The sequence below is a fragment of the Myiozetetes cayanensis genome, unplaced genomic scaffold, assembly GCF_022539395.1.
Source record: "Myiozetetes cayanensis isolate MyiCay16 unplaced genomic scaffold, myiCay2020 scf298, whole genome shotgun sequence".
Lineage (NCBI taxonomy): Eukaryota > Metazoa > Chordata > Aves > Passeriformes > Tyrannidae > Myiozetetes > Myiozetetes cayanensis.
Window position 1 is genome coordinate 6,431 of NW_026087519.1, and position 17,282 is coordinate 23,712.

Sequence of the window (17,282 nt, forward strand, 5' to 3'; positions counted from 1 at the left end):
TTAATTAATTAATTAGTGAATTAATTCCTGGAAACATTTGGGGGGGGAGGGGGCCCTGCCCACCCTGGCCACGCCCACATTGACCACGCCCTCTCAGGTGCTGCTCCGCCGGCTGTGACGTCATCGGGGTGGGTGACATCACCACCTCCCCGGCCACGCCCTTGTTCCCCCGGTGACGTCATCGATTGGATGAGCGGGGCCAGTGATGTCATCACACCGGGCTGTGATGACGTCATAGGGCAATGCCTGGGCTTGGGGTGGCAGCCATCTTGGATCGGGGGCCATCTTGGATCAGGGGCCATATTGTAATGGCAGCCTTGTTGTGTGGGCGGCCATCTTGGCTTGGTGGCCATCTTGGCCTGGTGTCCATTTTGGCCCGGGGCCCATCTTGGCCTGGCAGCTGACTCAGAACTGCAGCTGTGCTGGGCCAGCAGCCCTGGTGGATCAGTGGCCATCTTGGAATGGGGGCCGTGTTGGAAAGGTGGGCATTTGAAAGCATACTGGAACAGTGGCCATGTTGTCCTGGCAGCCATATTGGAACAGCGGCCATGTTGTCTTGGCAGCCATATTGGAACAGCAGCCATATTTTGGCAGCCATGTTGGAACAGCGGCCATGTTGGAACAGCGGCCATGTTGGAAGAGCGGCCATGTTGTCCCGGCCGCCATTTTGCCTCCCAAGCCAGCTCAGTCCGTCAGTGCCGCTCCTGGCGGCGCCATCTTGCCCCAGGCTGGGCTGGGGGCTGGGAGGGGGGGTCAGCACTGGGGGTCCCCTTTGGGGGGGCTCTGCAGGCTCCAGGCACCCTCCAGGACCCGCTGCTGGTGCCCGGTCGGCGCCACCCCCGCGCTCAGCAGGTCCCTGGGTGGGGAGAGGGGAGGGGTCACTGGGGGGTCACCGCTGGGTTCCCAAACACCCCTCGTGCCCCCCGTGCCCACCCCGACCTCCCATCACCCTCCCTTGGACTCGCAGCCCCTTTCACCACCCCAGACCCTCCCACACCTCCCAGGAACCCCCAGGACTCCCCAGCCCCCAGTCCCCCAGTGCCCCTCCAGCCCCCTTTGCCCCGTACCCGCTGCAAAAGGGCTCCTTGTACCCCCACCCCCAGGCCCTCAGCCCCTCTCCCACCCAGGGCCGGGCGGGGCCCGGGGGCCGAGGGGGGCCAGGGGGTCCTCGGGGGCTGCGCTGCTCCGGGCAGGTGGGGGAGGGCTGCAGGGAGAGAGGGGGTCGGTCAGACTCTGGGTACCCCAAAATCCCCCACCCCACAGCTGGGGGGTCCAACAGCTAGGGGGTCAGGTGTGTTGGGACCACCCAAAAACTGATCCAGGTGTGCTGGGACCTCCCAAAAACTGATCCAGGTGTGCTGAGACCCCCAAAACCTGATCCAGGTGTTCTGGGACCCTCCCAAACTGATCCAGGTGTGCTGAGCACCCCCCAAAACTGATCAGGTGCTGGGACCACCCAAAGCGTCAGGTGTGCTGAGACCCCCCAAAAACTGATCCAGGTGTTCTGAGACCCCCCAAAAGCTGATCCAGGTGTGCTGAGACCCCCAAAAACTGATCCAGGTGTGCTGAGATCCCCCAAAAACTGATCCAGGTGTTCTGAGACCCCACCCAAAAACTGATCCAGGTGTTCTGAGACCCCCCCAAAAACTGATCCAGGTGTGCTGAGACCCCCCCAAAAACTGATCCAGGTGTGTTGGGACCCCCCAAAAACTGATCCAGGTGTTCTGAGACCCTCCTCAAAACTGATCCAGGTGTGCTGGGACACCTCCCCAAAACTGATCCAGGTGTTCTGAGACCCCCCCCAAAAACTGATCCAGGTGTGCTGAGACCCCCCAAAAACTGATCCAGGTGTGCTGAGATCCCCCCCCCAAAAACTGATTCAGGTGTTCTGGGACCCCCCAAAATCTGATCCAGGTGTGCTGGGCCCCCCCCAAAAACTGATCCAGGTGTTCTGAGACCCCCAAAAAACTGATCCAGGTGTGCTGAGACCCCTCCCAAAAACTGATCCAGGTGTTCTGACACCACCCCCAAAACTGATCCAGGTGTTCTGAGACCCCCCCAAAAACTGATCCAGGTGTGCTGGGCCCCCTCCCCTTGCCCCCCCCTCACCTGTGGGGGTCCGTGGGGGTGACCCTGAGGGTGTGGGGGTGGCGGATGAGGCGGTCGAGGGCGTGGACGATGCGGGGGAAGGTGGGGCGGGCGCGGCGCTCGCGCTGCCAGCACTGCAGCATCAGGCGGTGCAGGGGGGGCGGGCAGAGCGGCGGCGGCGGCAGGCGGTAATCCTGCTCGATGGCATTGATCACCTGGCACAGGTGAGACAGGTGAGACAGGTAATCCTGCTCGATGGCATTGATCACCTGACACAGGTGAGGGACAGGTGAGACAGAGAATGACACAGGTAATCCTGCTCGATGGCATTGATCACCTGGGACAGGTGAGGGACAGGTGAGAATGACACAGGTAATCCTGCTCGATGGCATTGATCACCTGCACAGGTGAGACAGGTGAGAGAATGACACAGGTAATCCTGCTCGATGGCATTGATCACCTGACACAGGTGAGACACAGGTGAGACAGGTGAGACAGGTGAGAGAATGACACAGGTAATCCTGCTCGATGGCATTGGTCACCTGGGACAGGTGAGACAGAGAGTGACACAGGTAATCCTGCTCGATGGCATTGATCACCTGGCACAGGTGAGACAGAGAATGACACAGGTAATCCTGCTCGATGGCATTGATCACCTGGCACAGGTGAGACAGGTGAGAGAATGACACAGGTAATCCTGCTCGATGGCATTGATCACCTGACACAGGTGAGACAGGTGAGACAGGTGAGAGAATGACACAGGTAATCCTGCTCGATGGCATTGATCACCTGCACAGGTGAGACAGGTGAGAGAATGACACAGGTAATCCTGCTCGATGGCATTGATCACCTGAGACAGGTGGACAGGTGAGACAGGTGAGACAGGTGAGAGAATGACACAGGTAATCCTGCTCAATGGCATTGATCACCTGGCACAGGTGAGACAGGTGAGACAGGTGAGAGAATGACACAGGTAATCCTGCTCGATGGCATTGATCACCTGGCACAGGTGAGACAGGTGAGAGAATGACACAGGTAATCCTGCTCGATGGCATTGATCACCTGGGACAGGTGAGGGACAGGTGAGACAGGTGAGAGAATGACACAGGTAATCCTGCTCGATGGCATTGATCACCTGCACAGGTGAGACAGAGAATGACACAGGTAATCCTGCTCGATGGCATTGATCACCTGGCACAGGTGAGACAGAGAATGACACAGGTAATCCTGCTCGATGGCATTGATCACCTGCACAGGTGAGACAGGTGAGACAGAGAATGACACAGGTAATCCTGCTCGATGGCATTGATCACCTGCACAGGTGAGACAGGTGAGAATGACACAGGTAATCCTGCTCGATGGCATTGATCACCTGAGACAGGTGAGGGACAGGTGAGAATGACACAGGTAATCCTGCTCGATGGCATTGATCACCTGGCACAGGTGAGACAGGTGAGAGAATGACACAGGTAATCCTGCTCGATGGCATTGATCACCTGGGACAGGTGAGACAGAGAATGACACAGGTAATCCTGCTCGATGGCATTGATCACCTGGCACAGGTGGCACAGGGACAGGTGGCACAGGTGAGGGACAGGTGAGGGACAGGTGGGACAGGTGAGGGACAGGTGAGGGACAGGTGGCACAGGTGAGGTGAGAGAGGGACAGATGAGGCACACAGGGAGTCCTGCTCAATGGTGTCGACCACCTGGGACAGGTGAGGGACAGGTGAGCGATGAGGGTAATTCCAGGGGGGGTTGTGGGTTTGGAGGGGCTCAGGGGGGGTTTTTGGGGTGTGGATTTTGGGGTGACTCACGTCCTGGTTGGACATGTCCCAGTAGGGCCTCTCCCCGAAGCTCAGCACCTCCCACGTGAACTGGGGGAGTCTGGGGGGCTAGGGGTTCCAGGTGGTTCTGGGGGGCCTGGGGCTTTGGGGTTCCAGGTGGTTCTGGGGGGTTTCGGGGGTTCCAGGTGGTTCTAGGTGGGTTTTTGGGGTGTGGATTTTGGGGTGACTCACGTCCTGGTTGGACATGTCCCAGTAGGGCCTCTCCCCGAAGCTCAGCCCCTCCAGTGTGAACTGGGGAGTCTGGGGGGTTTTGGGGGTGTTTTTGGGGGGTTTTTGGGGGTTCCAGGTGGTTCTGGGGGCTCAAGGGGGTCTTTGGGGTCTCAGATTTTGGGGTGACTCACGTCCTGGTTGGACACGCCCCAGTTTGGGCTCTCCCGAAGCTCAGCACCTCCCGTATGAACTGGGGGAGTCTGGGGGGTTTTGGGGTTCCAGGTGGTTCCAGGTGGTTCTGGGGCCAGGGTTTTTGGGGTTCAGGTGGTCGGGAGGTTTTGGGTCTGATTTGGGTGACTCACGTCCTGGTTGGACATGTCCCAGTAGGGCCTCTCCCCGAAGCTCAGCACCTCCCACGACTGAGCGAGTCCGGGGTGAGCTCCAGGCGTCGCTGGCCGGGGGTGAAGGTGCGGCGGGCGGTGGCCTCGGGGGCCGTCCAGGCGGATCTGGGGATCTTTCGCCCTGCCAGGCGGTTCGGGGGTCAGGGGTCTCCAGAGGCCCTAGGGACCCAAGACCGCTCAGGGACCCCAGATCCCCAGGGAGCCTCAAATCCCCGGGAGCCTAACATCCTCCCACATGCCCACAGGACCCCAAATCCCCAGGACCCCAAACCCCCAGGGAGCCCCAAATCCGCCAGGTGGAGGCTGCAGGAGGCGATGGCCTCGGGGGCCGTCCAGCGGATCGGGATCTTCCCCCTGCCAACGGTGGGGTCAGAAGTCCCCAGAACCCCAGGGACCCCAAAACCACCAGGGACCCCAGAACCCCCAGGGACCTCAAAACCCACCAGGGACCCCAAATCCCCCAGGGGCCCCAAAACCCGCCAGGAGCCCCAAATCCCCAGGAGCCCCAAATCCCCAGGGAGCCCCAGAACCCCCAGGGACCCCAAAACCCACCAGGGACCCCAAAACCCCAGGGACCCCAGAATCCACCAGGGACCCCCAAAACCCCAGGGACCCCAAATCCCCGGGGCCTCAGGAGGGGCAGTGGCCTTGGGGAGCCGTCCAGCGGATCGGGATCTTCCCCCTGCAATTTGGGGCATGTCTGGGGGTCCCAGAGAGGTATTTGGGGGTCCAGGAGCATTTGGGGGTGTTTGGAGGTCTCTCACCAGGGAGCTGGTGTAGGTGGGAGTCGTCAGTGCTGGGGTGGAGTGGGGTCTCAGGGAGTATTTGGGGGTATTTGGAGGCATTTTAGAGGGATGTTTGGGGGGGTATTTGGGGGTATTTGGGGGAGTGTATTGGGGGGTGTCTCTTGGGGGAGTATTTGGGGGTCTCTCAGCAGGGAGCTGGTGTAGGTGGGGTCCCAGGGGTATTTGGGGGTATTCGGGGTATTTGGGGGTATTTGAGGGGTCTCAGGGGGTATTTAGGGGGTATTTGGGGGTATTTGCGGGTGTATTTGGGGGGGTTATTTGGGGGGGTATTTGGGGAGGTATTTGGGGGATGTTTGGGGGAGTATTGGGGGTTATTTGGGGGTCTCTGGGGGGTATGGGAGGTCGTCTCACCAGGGAGCTGGTGTAGGTGGGGTCTCAGGGGGTCCCAGGTGGTATTTGGGGGGTCTCTGGGGTGTATTGGGGGGGTCTCTCACCAGGGAGCTGGTGTAGGTGGGGTCCCAGGGGGGTATTTGGGGGGGGTCTCTCACCAGGGAGCTGGTGTAGGTGGGGTCTCAGGGGGTCCCAGGTGGTATTTGGGGGTATTTTGGGGGGTCTCAGGGGATATTTGGGGGTCTCTCACCAGGGAGCTGGTGTAGGTGGGGTCGTTGGCCCCGTCCCCCTCCAGGGCGCGGGAGAGGCCGAAGTCGGACACTTTGCAGACCAGGTGAGCGTCCACCAGGATGTTCCGCGCCGCCAGGTCCCGGTGCACGAACCCGGCCTCCGACAGGTAACGCATCCCGGCCGCGATGCCCCGCAGCATGGCCACCAGCTGGAGCGGGGACAGCGTCCCCTCCCGGCCCTGGGGGCATTGGGGGGTCACATTGGGGTCATTGGGGTCACTGGGGTCACCATTGGGGTCATTGGGGTCACCATTGGGGTCATTGGGGTCATTGGGGTCATTGGGGTCAGCGCATCCCGGCCGCGATGCTCCGCAGCATGGCCACCAGCTGGAGCGGGGACAGCGTGCCCTCCCGGCCCTGGGGGTCACACAGGGGTCACTGGGGTCACACAGGGGTCATTGGGGTCATTGGGGTCACCATTGGGGTCATTGGGGTCATTGGGGTCAGCGCATCCCGGCCGCGATGCCCCGCAGCATGGCCACCAGCTGGAGCGGGGACAGCGTGCCCTCCCGGCCCTGGGGACATGGGGGGGTCATTGGGGTCACCATTGGGGTCAGCATTGGGGTCATTGGGGTCACCATTGGGGTCAGCACATCCCGGCCGCGATGCCCCGCAGCATGGCCACCAGCTGGAGCGGGGACAGCGTCCCCTCCCGGCCCTGGGGACATTGGGGGGTCACTGGGGTCACACAGGGGTCATTGGGGTCACTGTGGGGTCACCATTGGGGTCACTGGTGTCACTGGGACCACCATTGGGGTCATTGGGGTCATGGCCACCAGCTGGAGCGGGGACAGCGTGCCCTCCCGGCCCTGGGGTCACACAGGGGTCACTGGGGTCGTTGGGGTCATGGACACCAGCTGGAGCGGGGACAGCGTGCCCTCCCAGCCCTGGGGGTCACACAGGGGTCATTGGGGTCACCACTGGGGTCACTGGGGTCATCGGGGTCACTGTGGGGTCATGACCACCATCTACAGAGTCCCCAGTGTCCCCAGTATCCCCAATCCCCCCAAATCCCCCCAAATCCCCCAAATATCCCAAACACCCCCAATACCCCAAACACTCCAATCCCCAAAACCCCAAATCCCCAAATTCCCCAAACCCCCAAACACCCAAATCCCCAAACCCCCCAAACACCCCAAATCCCCAAACCCCCAATCCCCCGAATCCCCAAACCCCCCAGACCCCCCAGATCCCCCAACCCCCGCCCCGTTACCCTGAGGAAGGCGTCGAGGGCCCCGTGGAGCAGGAACTCGGTGAGGATCATGGGGGGGGGCCCGGCGGTGACGACCCCGCGCAGGCGCAGCACGTTGGGGTGGCGGAACTGCCCCATCCGCGCCGCCTCGCGCAGGAACTCGCGGCGCTGCCCCGGCCCCGCGCCCCCCTTGAGCGTCTTCACCGCCACCTCCAGCTCGGGCTGCCCCGGCACCGCCAGCCGGCCCCGCCACACCTCCCCGAATTCACCTGGAAGGGGGGGGAAAACACAGCTGGGACCCCCAAAAATGGATCCGGGACCCCAAAATACCCCAAAAACCACCCCGGCACCGCCAGCCGGCCCCGCCACACCTCCCCGAATTCACCTGGGGGGGGGAAACGGAGCTGGGACACCCAAAACACAGCTGGGACCCCCAAAATACCCCAAAACCACCCCTAAATACCCCAAAACCACCCCAAAATAACCCCAAAATACCCCAAAATACCCCAAAACCACCCCCGGCACCGCCAACACTACTCCCCACACCTCCCCGAATTCACCTGGGGGGGGAAAAATGGAGCTGGGACCCCCAAAAATGGATCCAGGACCCCAAAATACCCCCAAAACCACCCCAAAATACCCCAAAAACCACCCCAAAATACCCCCAAAACAACCCCGGCCCCGCCACACCTCCCCGAATTCACCTGGGGGGAAAAATGGAGCTGGGACCCCCAAAAATGGATCTGGGACCCCAAAAAATGGATCCGGGACCCCAAAAAATGGATCCGGGACCCCAAAATACCCCAAAACCACCCCTAAATACCCCAAAATACCCCAAAACCACCCCTAAATACCCCCAAACCACCCCGGCACCGCCAGCCGGCCCCGCCACACCTCCCCGAATTCACCTGGGGGGGAAAACGGAGCTGGGACCCCCAAAACACAGCTGGGACCCCCAAAATACCCCAAAATACCCCCAAAACCACCCCTAAATACCCCCAACACCACCCCAAACCCAGCCGGCCCGCCACACCTCCCGAATTCACCTGGGGGGAAAACGGAGCTGGGACCCCCAAAAATGGATCTGGGACCCCAAAATACCTCCAAAACCACCCCAAAATACCCCCCAGGTATTGGGGGGAGGTTGGGGGGGTCTCTGTGGGGTTTTGGGGCTCTCTGTGGGGTCAGGGGTTTTTGGGGGGGTTTTTTGGGGGTCTCTGTGGGGTCAGGGGTTTTTGGGGGGTTTGAGGAGGTTTTGGGGGTCTCAGGGGTTTTGGGGTCCCAGAGAGGTTTTGGGGGCTCTCTGTGGGGTTTTGGGGGTCCCAGGGGGGTCACCTGCCCCGATGACCTCGTCGATGGTGACCCAGGTGACATCGATCAGGGGTCTCTGTGGGGTTTTGGGGTCTCTGTGGGGTCAGGGGTTTTGGGGGTTTTGGGGGTTTTGGGGTCTCTGTGGGGTTTGGGGTCACCTGCCCCGATGACCTCGTCGATGGTGACCCAGGTGAGCGTCGATCAGGGGGTCTCTTTGGGGTCTCTGTGGGGTTTGGGGGTCTCTGTGGGGTCAGGGGTTTTTGGGGGGGTTTTGGGGGTTTGGGGGTCTCTGTAGGGTTTTGGGGGTCTCTGTGGGGTTTTGGGGGGTCACCTGCCCCGATGACCTCGTCGATGGTGACCCAGGTGACGTCGATCTCCTGCGCGAAGTCCCTCAGGGCCAGCTCGGGCTCCTCGTAGGTCAGGGGGTCGATGTAGAGCTTCCCCCCTGCCCGGGAGGGGATTTGGGGTCACTTTGGGGCAGTTTGGGGTCATTTGGGGTCGGTTTGGGGTCAGTTTGGGGTCACTGGGACCACCCAGGGTCACCTGGGGCGCTTTTGGGGTCATTTGGGGTCGTTTGGGGGCCATTTGGTGACATTTGGGGTCACTTTGGGGTCGCTTCGGGGTCACCTGGGGCCACTGGGGAGACATTTTTGGGGCCACATTTTTGGGGCCATTCGGGGACGTTTTGGGACTTTTTGGTGACATTTTGGGGCCATTTCAGGACATTTGAGGCCCTTTGGGACTTTGGGGCCATTTGGGGTCATTTTGGGGCCATTTTGGGCCATTTGGGGCCATTTTGGGCCATTTGGGGTCATTTTGGGGTCGTTTCCAGCCCCCCCTCACCGTTTTTGGGGCTGTTTTGCTGCTTCTTCCCCGGAGCCGCCTGAGGGGACACGAGGAGGGGGAGGGGGAGGTGATACAGGGTGAGACCCCCAGAGGGCCCCAAATCCACCCCCAAAATCCCCAGGACCCCCAAAATCCCCAAATCCCCTCTAAACCCCCCAGGAATCCCCTCTAAACCCCCCAGACCCCCAAATCCTCCTCAACTCCTCCCCAGGACCCCCAAATCCCCCAGACTCCCCCAGGACCCCAAAATCCCCCAAATCCCCCAAAACCCCTCAAACGCCCCCAGGACCCCCAAAATCCCCTCTAAAACCCCCAGGACCCCCAGACCCCCAAATCCCCCCAATCCCCTCTAAACCCCCCAGGACCCCCAAATCCCCCAAACTCCCTCCAGGACCCCCAAAATCCCCCAAACTCCCTCCCAGGACCCCCAGACCCCCAGATCCCCCAAAACCCCTCTAAACCCCTGCAGGACCCCCAAATCCCCCAGGACCCCCAAAGCCCCTCCCAGCCCCCCTCACCTGAGGCAGAGCAGGACCCCCAGCAGCAGCAGCACCAGGAGCCCCCAGGGCGGCGGCTCGCCACGACCCCCGGGCCCTCGGGCCCCCTCTGTGGGGAGGGGCACAGTCAGGGGGCTTTGGGGGATTTGAGGAGCGATTTGAGGGGTTTGGGGAGGTTTTAGAGGGGTTTTGGGAGGTTTTGGGGGGGGGATTTGAGGGAGGGTTGGGGGATCCGAGGGGGGCTCAGGATTGTTTGGGGAGGGCAGGGGGGGTCAGGGTTCTTTGGGGTCATTTTGGGCTACTTTGGGGTGATTTGGGGTTATTTTGGGGTGATTTGGGGTCATTTTGGGGAGATTTTGGGTAGTTCAGGATTATGTTTCAATATTTGGGGTATTTTGGGGTTATTTCAGGTTATTTTGGGTTATTCTGGGGTCTCTCCCCCCGCTCCAGGGGCACTGATGGGGGGGGGGGTTCAGGGGGTGTTTTGGGGTTATTTCAGGTTATTTTGGGGTTATTTTGGGGTGATTTTGGGTTATTTTGGGGTTATTTTGGGGTTATTTTGGGGGTCTCACCCGCTGCAGGGGCACTGATGGTGGGGGGTTTCAGGGGGTATTTTGGGGTTATTTCAGGTTATTTTGGGGTGATTTTGGGTTATTTTGGGGTTATTTTGGGGTTATTTTGGGGTTATTTGGGGTGATTTTGGGGGTCTCACCCGCTCCAGGGGCACTGATGGTGGTCTCTGGCCCGAAGTCTCCGTAGCCCTCCCTGTTCCGGGCTCGGACCCTCACCCCGTAGAGGCCCCCCCGGCGCAGCCCCCCCAGCTCCGCCCGCGCCTGCGGAACCTTCAGGAACAGGGGGGGCCCCTCCCCACCCCCCAACTGCGGGGGGGGACCCCCAAATCAGGGACCACCCCCCCAAATACACACAGAGACCCCTCCCCACCCCCCAACTGCGGGGGGGACCCCCAAAATCAGGGACCACCCCCCAAATACACACAGAGACCCTCCCAAAATCAGGGACCACCCCCAAACACACAGAGACCCCCAAACACACACAGAGACCCCTCCCCACCCCTAACTGCGGGGGGACCCCAAAATCAGGGACCACCCCCCAAATACACACAGAGACCCCCAAATACACACAGAGACCCCTCCCCACCTCCCAGATGATGGGGGTACCCCCAAAATCAGGGACCACCCTAGGGACCCCCCAAAATCAGGGACCCCCAAAATCAGGGACCACCCCCAAATACACACAGAGACCCCTCCAAACTCAAGGACCCCCACCCAAAATCAGGGAACCTCCCCCAGGGACCCCCAACCTCCCGGACCCCCAGGGACCCCCAAAATGACCCCAGGACCCCCAGGACCCCCAACCCCCCAAAGCCCCCCAGGCCCCCACCTTCTCGTAGTACTTGACCTCGTAGTCCAGGATGGGGGTCCCGGAGGTCCCAGAGGGCTGGAGCCAGGCCAAGGTGACCCCCGGGGACCCCCGACCCGAACCACGTCCGACACCGGGGGGCACTGGGGAGGGCACGGGGGGTCAGGGAGAGGTTTTGGGGTGGATTTGGGGAGTTTGAGGAGTTTTGGGGTTTTTGGGGGTGTTTTTTGGGGGGTTGGGGGTTTTTGGAGGTGTCTTTGGGAGTTTTTGAGGGGTTTTTGGGGGTTTGTCTTTTGGGGTCGGAGTGGATTTTGAGGGAGTTTCTGGGGGTTTTTTGGAGGTGGTTTTTGTGTTTTTTGGGGGATGATTTTTGTGGTTTTGGGGGGATGCTTTTTGTGGGTTTTGGGGGGATGTTTTTGTGGTTTTGGGGATTTTTTTGTGTTTTTGGGGTATGTTTTTGTGTTTTTGGGGGATTTTTTGGTGGTTTTTGGGGATTTTTCATGTTTTTTGGGGGATTTTTTGTGTTTTTTGGGGGATTTTTTTTAGGTTTTTGGGGATTTCTTTCGTGGTTTTTAGGGGATGTTTTTTGTGGTTTTTGGGTGTTTTTTTGTGCTTTTGGGATGTTTTTTTGTGGTTTTTAGGGGATTTTTTTTGAGTTTTTTGGGGATTTTTTGAGGTTTTTTAGGGGATGTTTTTTGTGGTTTTTGGGGATTTCTGTCGTGTTTTTTAGGGGATGTTTTTTGAGTTTTTTGGGTGATGTTTTCGTGTTTTTTGGGGTGACATTTTCAAGGTTTGTTTTTTTTTGGGGTGATTTTTTCGTGTTTTTTGGGGCTATGTTTTCAAGGTTATTTTTTTTTGGGGGTCTCACCATCGTCCCCCAGGGTGACGTTGATCTCTGCCCAGGCGCCCCCGGGGGCGGCTCCGGGGGGGTCTCCGAGGTCGCTGCGGGCGCTGACGCGGAGCAGGTACCGGAGGCGGGGCCGGAGCCCCCGAGCCGCACGCGGGGGTCGCGCAGCCCCTCGGGGGGGGGCTCGAAGGTCACGTGGGCGCAGGGGCCGCACGGGGGAGGGCGGGGGGGTGGGGAGGGGCAGGCCCGGCAGGTCACGTGGTACCGCAGGTCGGCCGCTCCCCGCCCGGGGGGCTCCAGGACAGCACGACCACCCCCGGAGCCGTTCGAGTGCGCGGCCAGGGCGCGGGGGGCGGAGGGGGCTGCGAGACCGGGGGGAGGGGCGTTTGTGGGGCTGCGGACCCTCAACAACCCCCAACCCCGACCCCAAAATGCCCCCAATATCCCCCCTCCACACCTCAGGACCCCTAAAATGCCCCCAACCTCCCCCACCACCGCATCAGGACCCCCAAAATGCCCCCAATCCCCACCTCGGCACCCCCAAAATGCCCCCAAGCCCCCACCTCGGGATCCCTCCAAAATGCCCCCAATCCCCACCACCACCATTGGACCCCCCAACCCCCCACCTCAGGACCACCCCAAAATGCCCCCCAATCCCCACCACCACCTCAGGACCCCCAAAATGCCCCCAATCCCCCCACCACCTCAGGACCCCCAAAATGCCCCCAAGCCCCCAATCCCCCACTTCGGGATCCCCAAAATGCCTCCCAATCCCCCACCACCAACTCAGGACCCCCATCCTCCCCAAAATATCCCCATAAAGCACCTCAAGACCCCTCAGATGACCCCAAAATGCCCCCAGGACACCCCAAAAACCTCCCAGGCTCCCCCAGGACCCCCAAATGGCCCCAAAATCCCTCCCAGGATCCCCCAAAAACCTCCCAGTCCCCCCAGGACCCCCAAATGGCTCCAATATCCCCCAGGACCCCGAATGGCCCCAATCTCCCCCAGGACCCCCAAATGGCCCTAAAATCCCCCAGGACCCCCAGATGGCTCCAGTCCCCCAGGACCCCCAAATGGCCCTAATCTCCCCCAGGACCCCCAAAACCCCTTCCAATGCCCCCAGATCCCCCAAACGCCCCCAGACCCCCCAAGAGCCCCCAGACCCTCCTAATTCCCCCAATCCCCCAGATGCCCCCACCCCCCGCCCCCCTCACCGGAGCAGCGGTCGGGGAGTCCCTCCCAGGGGTCTCTGAGGAAGCCGGGCCGGCAGCGGCACGAGGAGGCCCCTGGGGAGGGGCTTCGCTCTGGGGGGCAGGGCAGGCAACGACCCCCCGGCTCCGCCTTGAACGTCCCGGGGGACACGCTGGGGGGAAAGGGGTCATGGGAGGCCAGAACTCACCCAGAGACCCCCAGAGACCCCCAGGACCCCAAATACCCCTCCCAAACCCAACCCCAGAGACCCCCCAGGACCCCAAATACCCCTCCCAAAACCCAACCCCAGAGACCCCCAAGGACCCCAAATACCCCTCCCAAAACCCAACCCCAGAGACCCCCCAGGACCCCAAATACCCCTCCCAAAACCCAACCCCAGAGACCCCCCAAGGACCCCCCAAATCAACCCCAAAGACCCCACCCCCAGGACCCCCAGAGACACCCAAGGTCCCAGAGACCCTCCCCAGGACTCACCCAGACCCCCCTCAAATACACCCCCAGACCCCTCCCAGAAACCCCTCCCACGACCCCAAACCCCCAACCCCACCCCCAAATCAGTCACGCTGACACCCCTCGACCCCTCCTGGGAGTGCACCCACCCCCTCCCCAGGGCTGGGGGCCATCCCTGACCCCCTGACCCCTGTGACCCCTTCAGGACCCCAGACCCCCAGGACCCCCAAACTCCCCCAGGTCACTCACACTGACACCCCTCATCCCCTGCAGGCTCCCTCCCGGGGCACACACAGCCCAGGGCGGGGGCAGCTCCCAGCGCCATCCCTGACCCCCAGGACCCCTAAACCCCCAGGACCCCCAAACCCCCAAACCCCCCAGTGACTCACGCTGACACCCCTCATCCCCCGCGGGCTCCCTCCCGGGGCACACACGCAGCCCAGGGCGGAGGGCAGCTCCCACCCCCATCCCTGACCCCTGTGACCCCCAGGACCCCCAAACCCCCAAACCCCCAAATCACTCACGCTGACACCCCTCATCCCCTGCAGGCTCCTCCCGGGGCACACACGCAGCCCAGGGCGGGGGCAGCTCCCAGTGCCATCCCTGACCCCCTGACCCCTGTGAACCCCCTGTCCCCTGTGACCCCCAGGACCCCAGATCACTCACGCTGACACCCCTCGTCCCCTCCAGGCTCCCTCCCGGGGCACACACGCAGCCCAGGGCGGGGAGCAGCTCCCAGTGCTATCCCTGACCCCATCCCTGATCCCTGTGACCCCCAGGACCCCCAAACCCCCAAACCCCCAATCACTCACGCTGACACCCCTCGTCCCCTGCAGGCTCCTCCCTGGGGCGCACGCGCAGCCCAGGGCGGGGGCAGCTCCACCCCCATCCCTGACCCCTGCTGACCCCCGGCCCCTGTGACCCTGTGACCCCCCAGGACCCCTGTGGCCCCCAGGACCCCAGGACCCCTGTGACCCCCAGGACCCCAACCCCCAAACCCCCAGTGACTCACGCTGACACCCCTCATCCCCGCGGGCTCCCTCCCGGGCGCACACGCAGCCCAGAGGCGGGGGCAGCTCCCACCCCATCCCTGATCCCTGTGACCCCCAACCCCTGTGACCCCTGACCCCCTGACCCCCCAGGACCCCCAAACCCACCCAGGACCCCCAATCCCCCAAGCCCCCAAATCACTCACGCTGACACCCCTCATCCCCGCAGGCTCCCTCCCGGGGCACACGCAGCCCAGGGCGGGAGGCAGCTCCCACCCCCATCCTGACCCCCTGACCCCTGTGACCCCCCTGACCCCTGTGACCCCCTGACCCCTGTGACCCCCAGACCCCCAAACCCCCAGTGACTCACGCTGACACCCCTCATCCCCTGCGGGCTCCCTCCCGGGGCGCACGCAGCCCAGGGCGGGGGCAGCTCCCACCCCCATCCCTGACCCCCTGACCCCTGTGACCCCTGTGACCCCCAGGACCCCCAAACCCCTCAATCACTCACGCTGACACCCCTCATCCCCTGCGGGCTCCCTCCCGGGCGCAGAGCGCAGCCCAGGGCTGGGGGCAGCTCCCAGTGCCACCTGTGACCCCCAGGACCCCAACCCCCAAACTCCCCCAAATCACTCACGCTGACACCCCTCGTCCCCGCAGGCTCCTCCCGGGCACACACGCAGCCCAGGGCGGAGGGCAGCTCCCACCCCCATCCCTGACCCCCAGACCCCCAGGACCCCCTAAACCCCCAAATCACTCACGCTGACACCCCTCATCCCCATGCAGGCTCCCTCCCGGGCGCACACACAGCCCAGGGCGGGGGCAGCTCCCACCCCATCCCTGACCCTGTGACCCCCTGACCCTGTGACCCCCAGGACCCCAAGCCCCCCAAACCCCTCAATCACTCACGCTGACACCCCTCATCCCCCGCGGGCTCCCTCCCCGGGGCGCACACGCAGCCCAGGGCGGGGGGCAGCTCCCAGCGCCCGTCCTGGCGGCAGTACATGAGGGGCCCTCCGCGGGCGGCGGGCACGGCCCCCGGCAGGCAGGAGCCGGGCACGGGCGCCACGAGGCCGGCGGGCACGGTGGGCGGGAAGCGCGCCAGGCGGGCGGCGGCCGCGGGGCAGCGGCGGAAGAAGAGGCGCACGGAGAGCAGGGCCATGCAGGCCCCCACGTCCTGGAAGGCCACGTAGAAGCCCCCCCGCGTCAGGGGGCCCAGGCGCAGCGTCTTGCGGTTGATGCGGCCCCCGGGACCCCCCCTGGGGCTCCCCCCGGGGCTCCCCCCGGGCCGGGCCAGGTGCTCGGCGGCCACCGTGTCCACCTTGAGCCAGGGGTTCTCCAGCCAGGGCGGCGCCGACGGCGTGGCCGTGTCGGTGTCCGACTCGTGGTACAGCACCGTGAACGTCTCCTTGCAGGGACGGGGAGATGGGACGGGGGAGATGAGGGAGACGGGGGCTGCCGGGCCGGGGGCTGCGGCGGCGCCGGGCGGGGCCCTGAGGGTGGAACAGGGACAGGGACGGGGAGGGGGAGGGGGAGTCCTCAGGGACGTCTGAGGGGTCATCGCTGTGGAGGTCACGGTCATCGGGGCTGTTGCCATGGAAACCGTGGCTGTAGGGGTCGTTGCTATGGAGATCGTGGTTGTAGGGGTTGTTGCCATGGAGATTGGGGTCACCGGGGTCATCTTCAGGGTCGTTGCCATGGAGATCGTGGTCGTAGGGGTCGTTGCTATGGAGATTGTGTTTGTAGGGGCCGTTGCCATGGAGATTGTGGCTGTAGGGGCCATTGCCGTGGAGATCGGGGTCACCGGGGTCATCTTCAGGGTCGTTGCCATGGAAACTGTGGTCGTAGGGGTCGTTGCTATGGAGATTGTGGCTGTAGGGGTCGTTGCTATGGAGACCGTGGCTGTCGAGGCCGTTGCTGTGGTAACCACGATTGTTGTGGCTGTTGCTATGGAAACCGCAGTTGTCAGGGCCGTTGCTATGGAGACCGTGGTTGTCGAGGCCGTTGTTGTTGCCGTTGCCATGGTTACCGTAGTCCCCAGGGCGCCTGTGGGTGTCCCTGGGGGTCTCCCTGTCCCTGTGGGTGTCCCTGTCCCCAGGGATGTCCCTGTGGGTGTCCCGTGTCCCCCTGTCCCTGGGCAGGCTGTCGCTGTCCCTGTGGGTGTCCCTTGTCCCCCTGTCCCTGTGGGTGTCCCCAGGGGTGTCCCTGTCCCTGTCCCTGTCCCCAGGGATGTCCCTTGTCCCCCTGTCCCTGGGCAGGCTGTCCCTGTCCCTGGGCAGGCTGTCCCTGTCCCTGTTGATGTCCCTGTCCCCTGTCACCCCAGGGATGTCCCTCGTCCCCCTATCCCTGGGCAGGCTGTCCCTGTCCCTGTTGATGTCCCTGTCCCCTGTCACCCCAGGGATGTCCCTCGTCCCCCTATCCCTGGGCAGGCTGTCCCTGTCCCTGTTGATGTCCCTGTCCCCTGTCACCCCAGGGATGTCCCTCGTCCCCCTATCCCTGGGCAGGCTGTCCCTGTCCCTGTTGATGTCCCTGTCCCTGTGGATGTCCCCAGGGATGTCCCTTGTCCCCCTGTCCCTGTGGGTGTCCCTGGGCAGGCTGTCACTGTCCCTGTGGGTGTCCCTGTCCCTATTGATGTCCCTGTGGG

At 62.8% G+C, this 17,282-nt stretch overlaps 1 protein-coding gene and 1 long non-coding RNA gene across 4 annotated transcripts in view; one reads left to right on the forward strand and one right to left on the reverse strand.

Moving 5' to 3' along the window:
- The window catches only part of LOC126644225 (ephrin type-B receptor 4-like), a 24,045-nt gene continuing 6,763 nt past the window's right edge, over window positions 1-17,282 (reverse strand). Inside the window, exons 3-15 of the mRNA XM_050323291.1 lie at window positions 16,215-16,684; window positions 15,548-16,108; window positions 12,107-12,346; window positions 11,159-11,280; window positions 10,470-10,599; window positions 9,258-9,314; window positions 8,746-8,859; window positions 7,125-7,372; window positions 5,871-6,090; window positions 4,729-4,840; window positions 3,905-3,974; window positions 2,110-2,303; window positions 1-856 (exon numbers count right to left, since the gene is read on the reverse strand). Coding sequence (XP_050179248.1) covers window positions 754-856; window positions 2,110-2,303; window positions 3,905-3,974; window positions 4,729-4,840; window positions 5,871-6,090; window positions 7,125-7,372; window positions 8,746-8,859; window positions 9,258-9,314; window positions 10,470-10,599; window positions 11,159-11,280; window positions 12,107-12,346; window positions 15,548-16,108; window positions 16,215-16,684 — 2,641 coding nt within the window. The 3' untranslated portion in view covers window positions 1-753. The remainder of the gene's footprint in view (window positions 857-2,109; window positions 2,304-3,904; window positions 3,975-4,728; window positions 4,841-5,870; window positions 6,091-7,124; window positions 7,373-8,745; window positions 8,860-9,257; window positions 9,315-10,469; window positions 10,600-11,158; window positions 11,281-12,106; window positions 12,347-15,547; window positions 16,109-16,214; window positions 16,685-17,282) is intronic.
- LOC126644224 (uncharacterized) lies at window positions 2,384-3,653 on the forward strand. 3 transcript variants are annotated; one of them, XR_007629887.1, is made up of 3 exons: window positions 2,384-2,434; window positions 2,697-2,779; window positions 3,496-3,653. It is a non-coding gene; the product is annotated as an uncharacterized LOC126644224 (long non-coding RNA). The 3 variants fall into 3 exon arrangements; XR_007629886.1 differs by having other exon boundaries at window positions 2,410-2,460; window positions 2,661-2,779; XR_007629888.1 differs by lacking the exon at window positions 3,496-3,653 and adding an exon at window positions 3,036-3,185 and having other exon boundaries at window positions 2,410-2,460; window positions 2,661-2,753.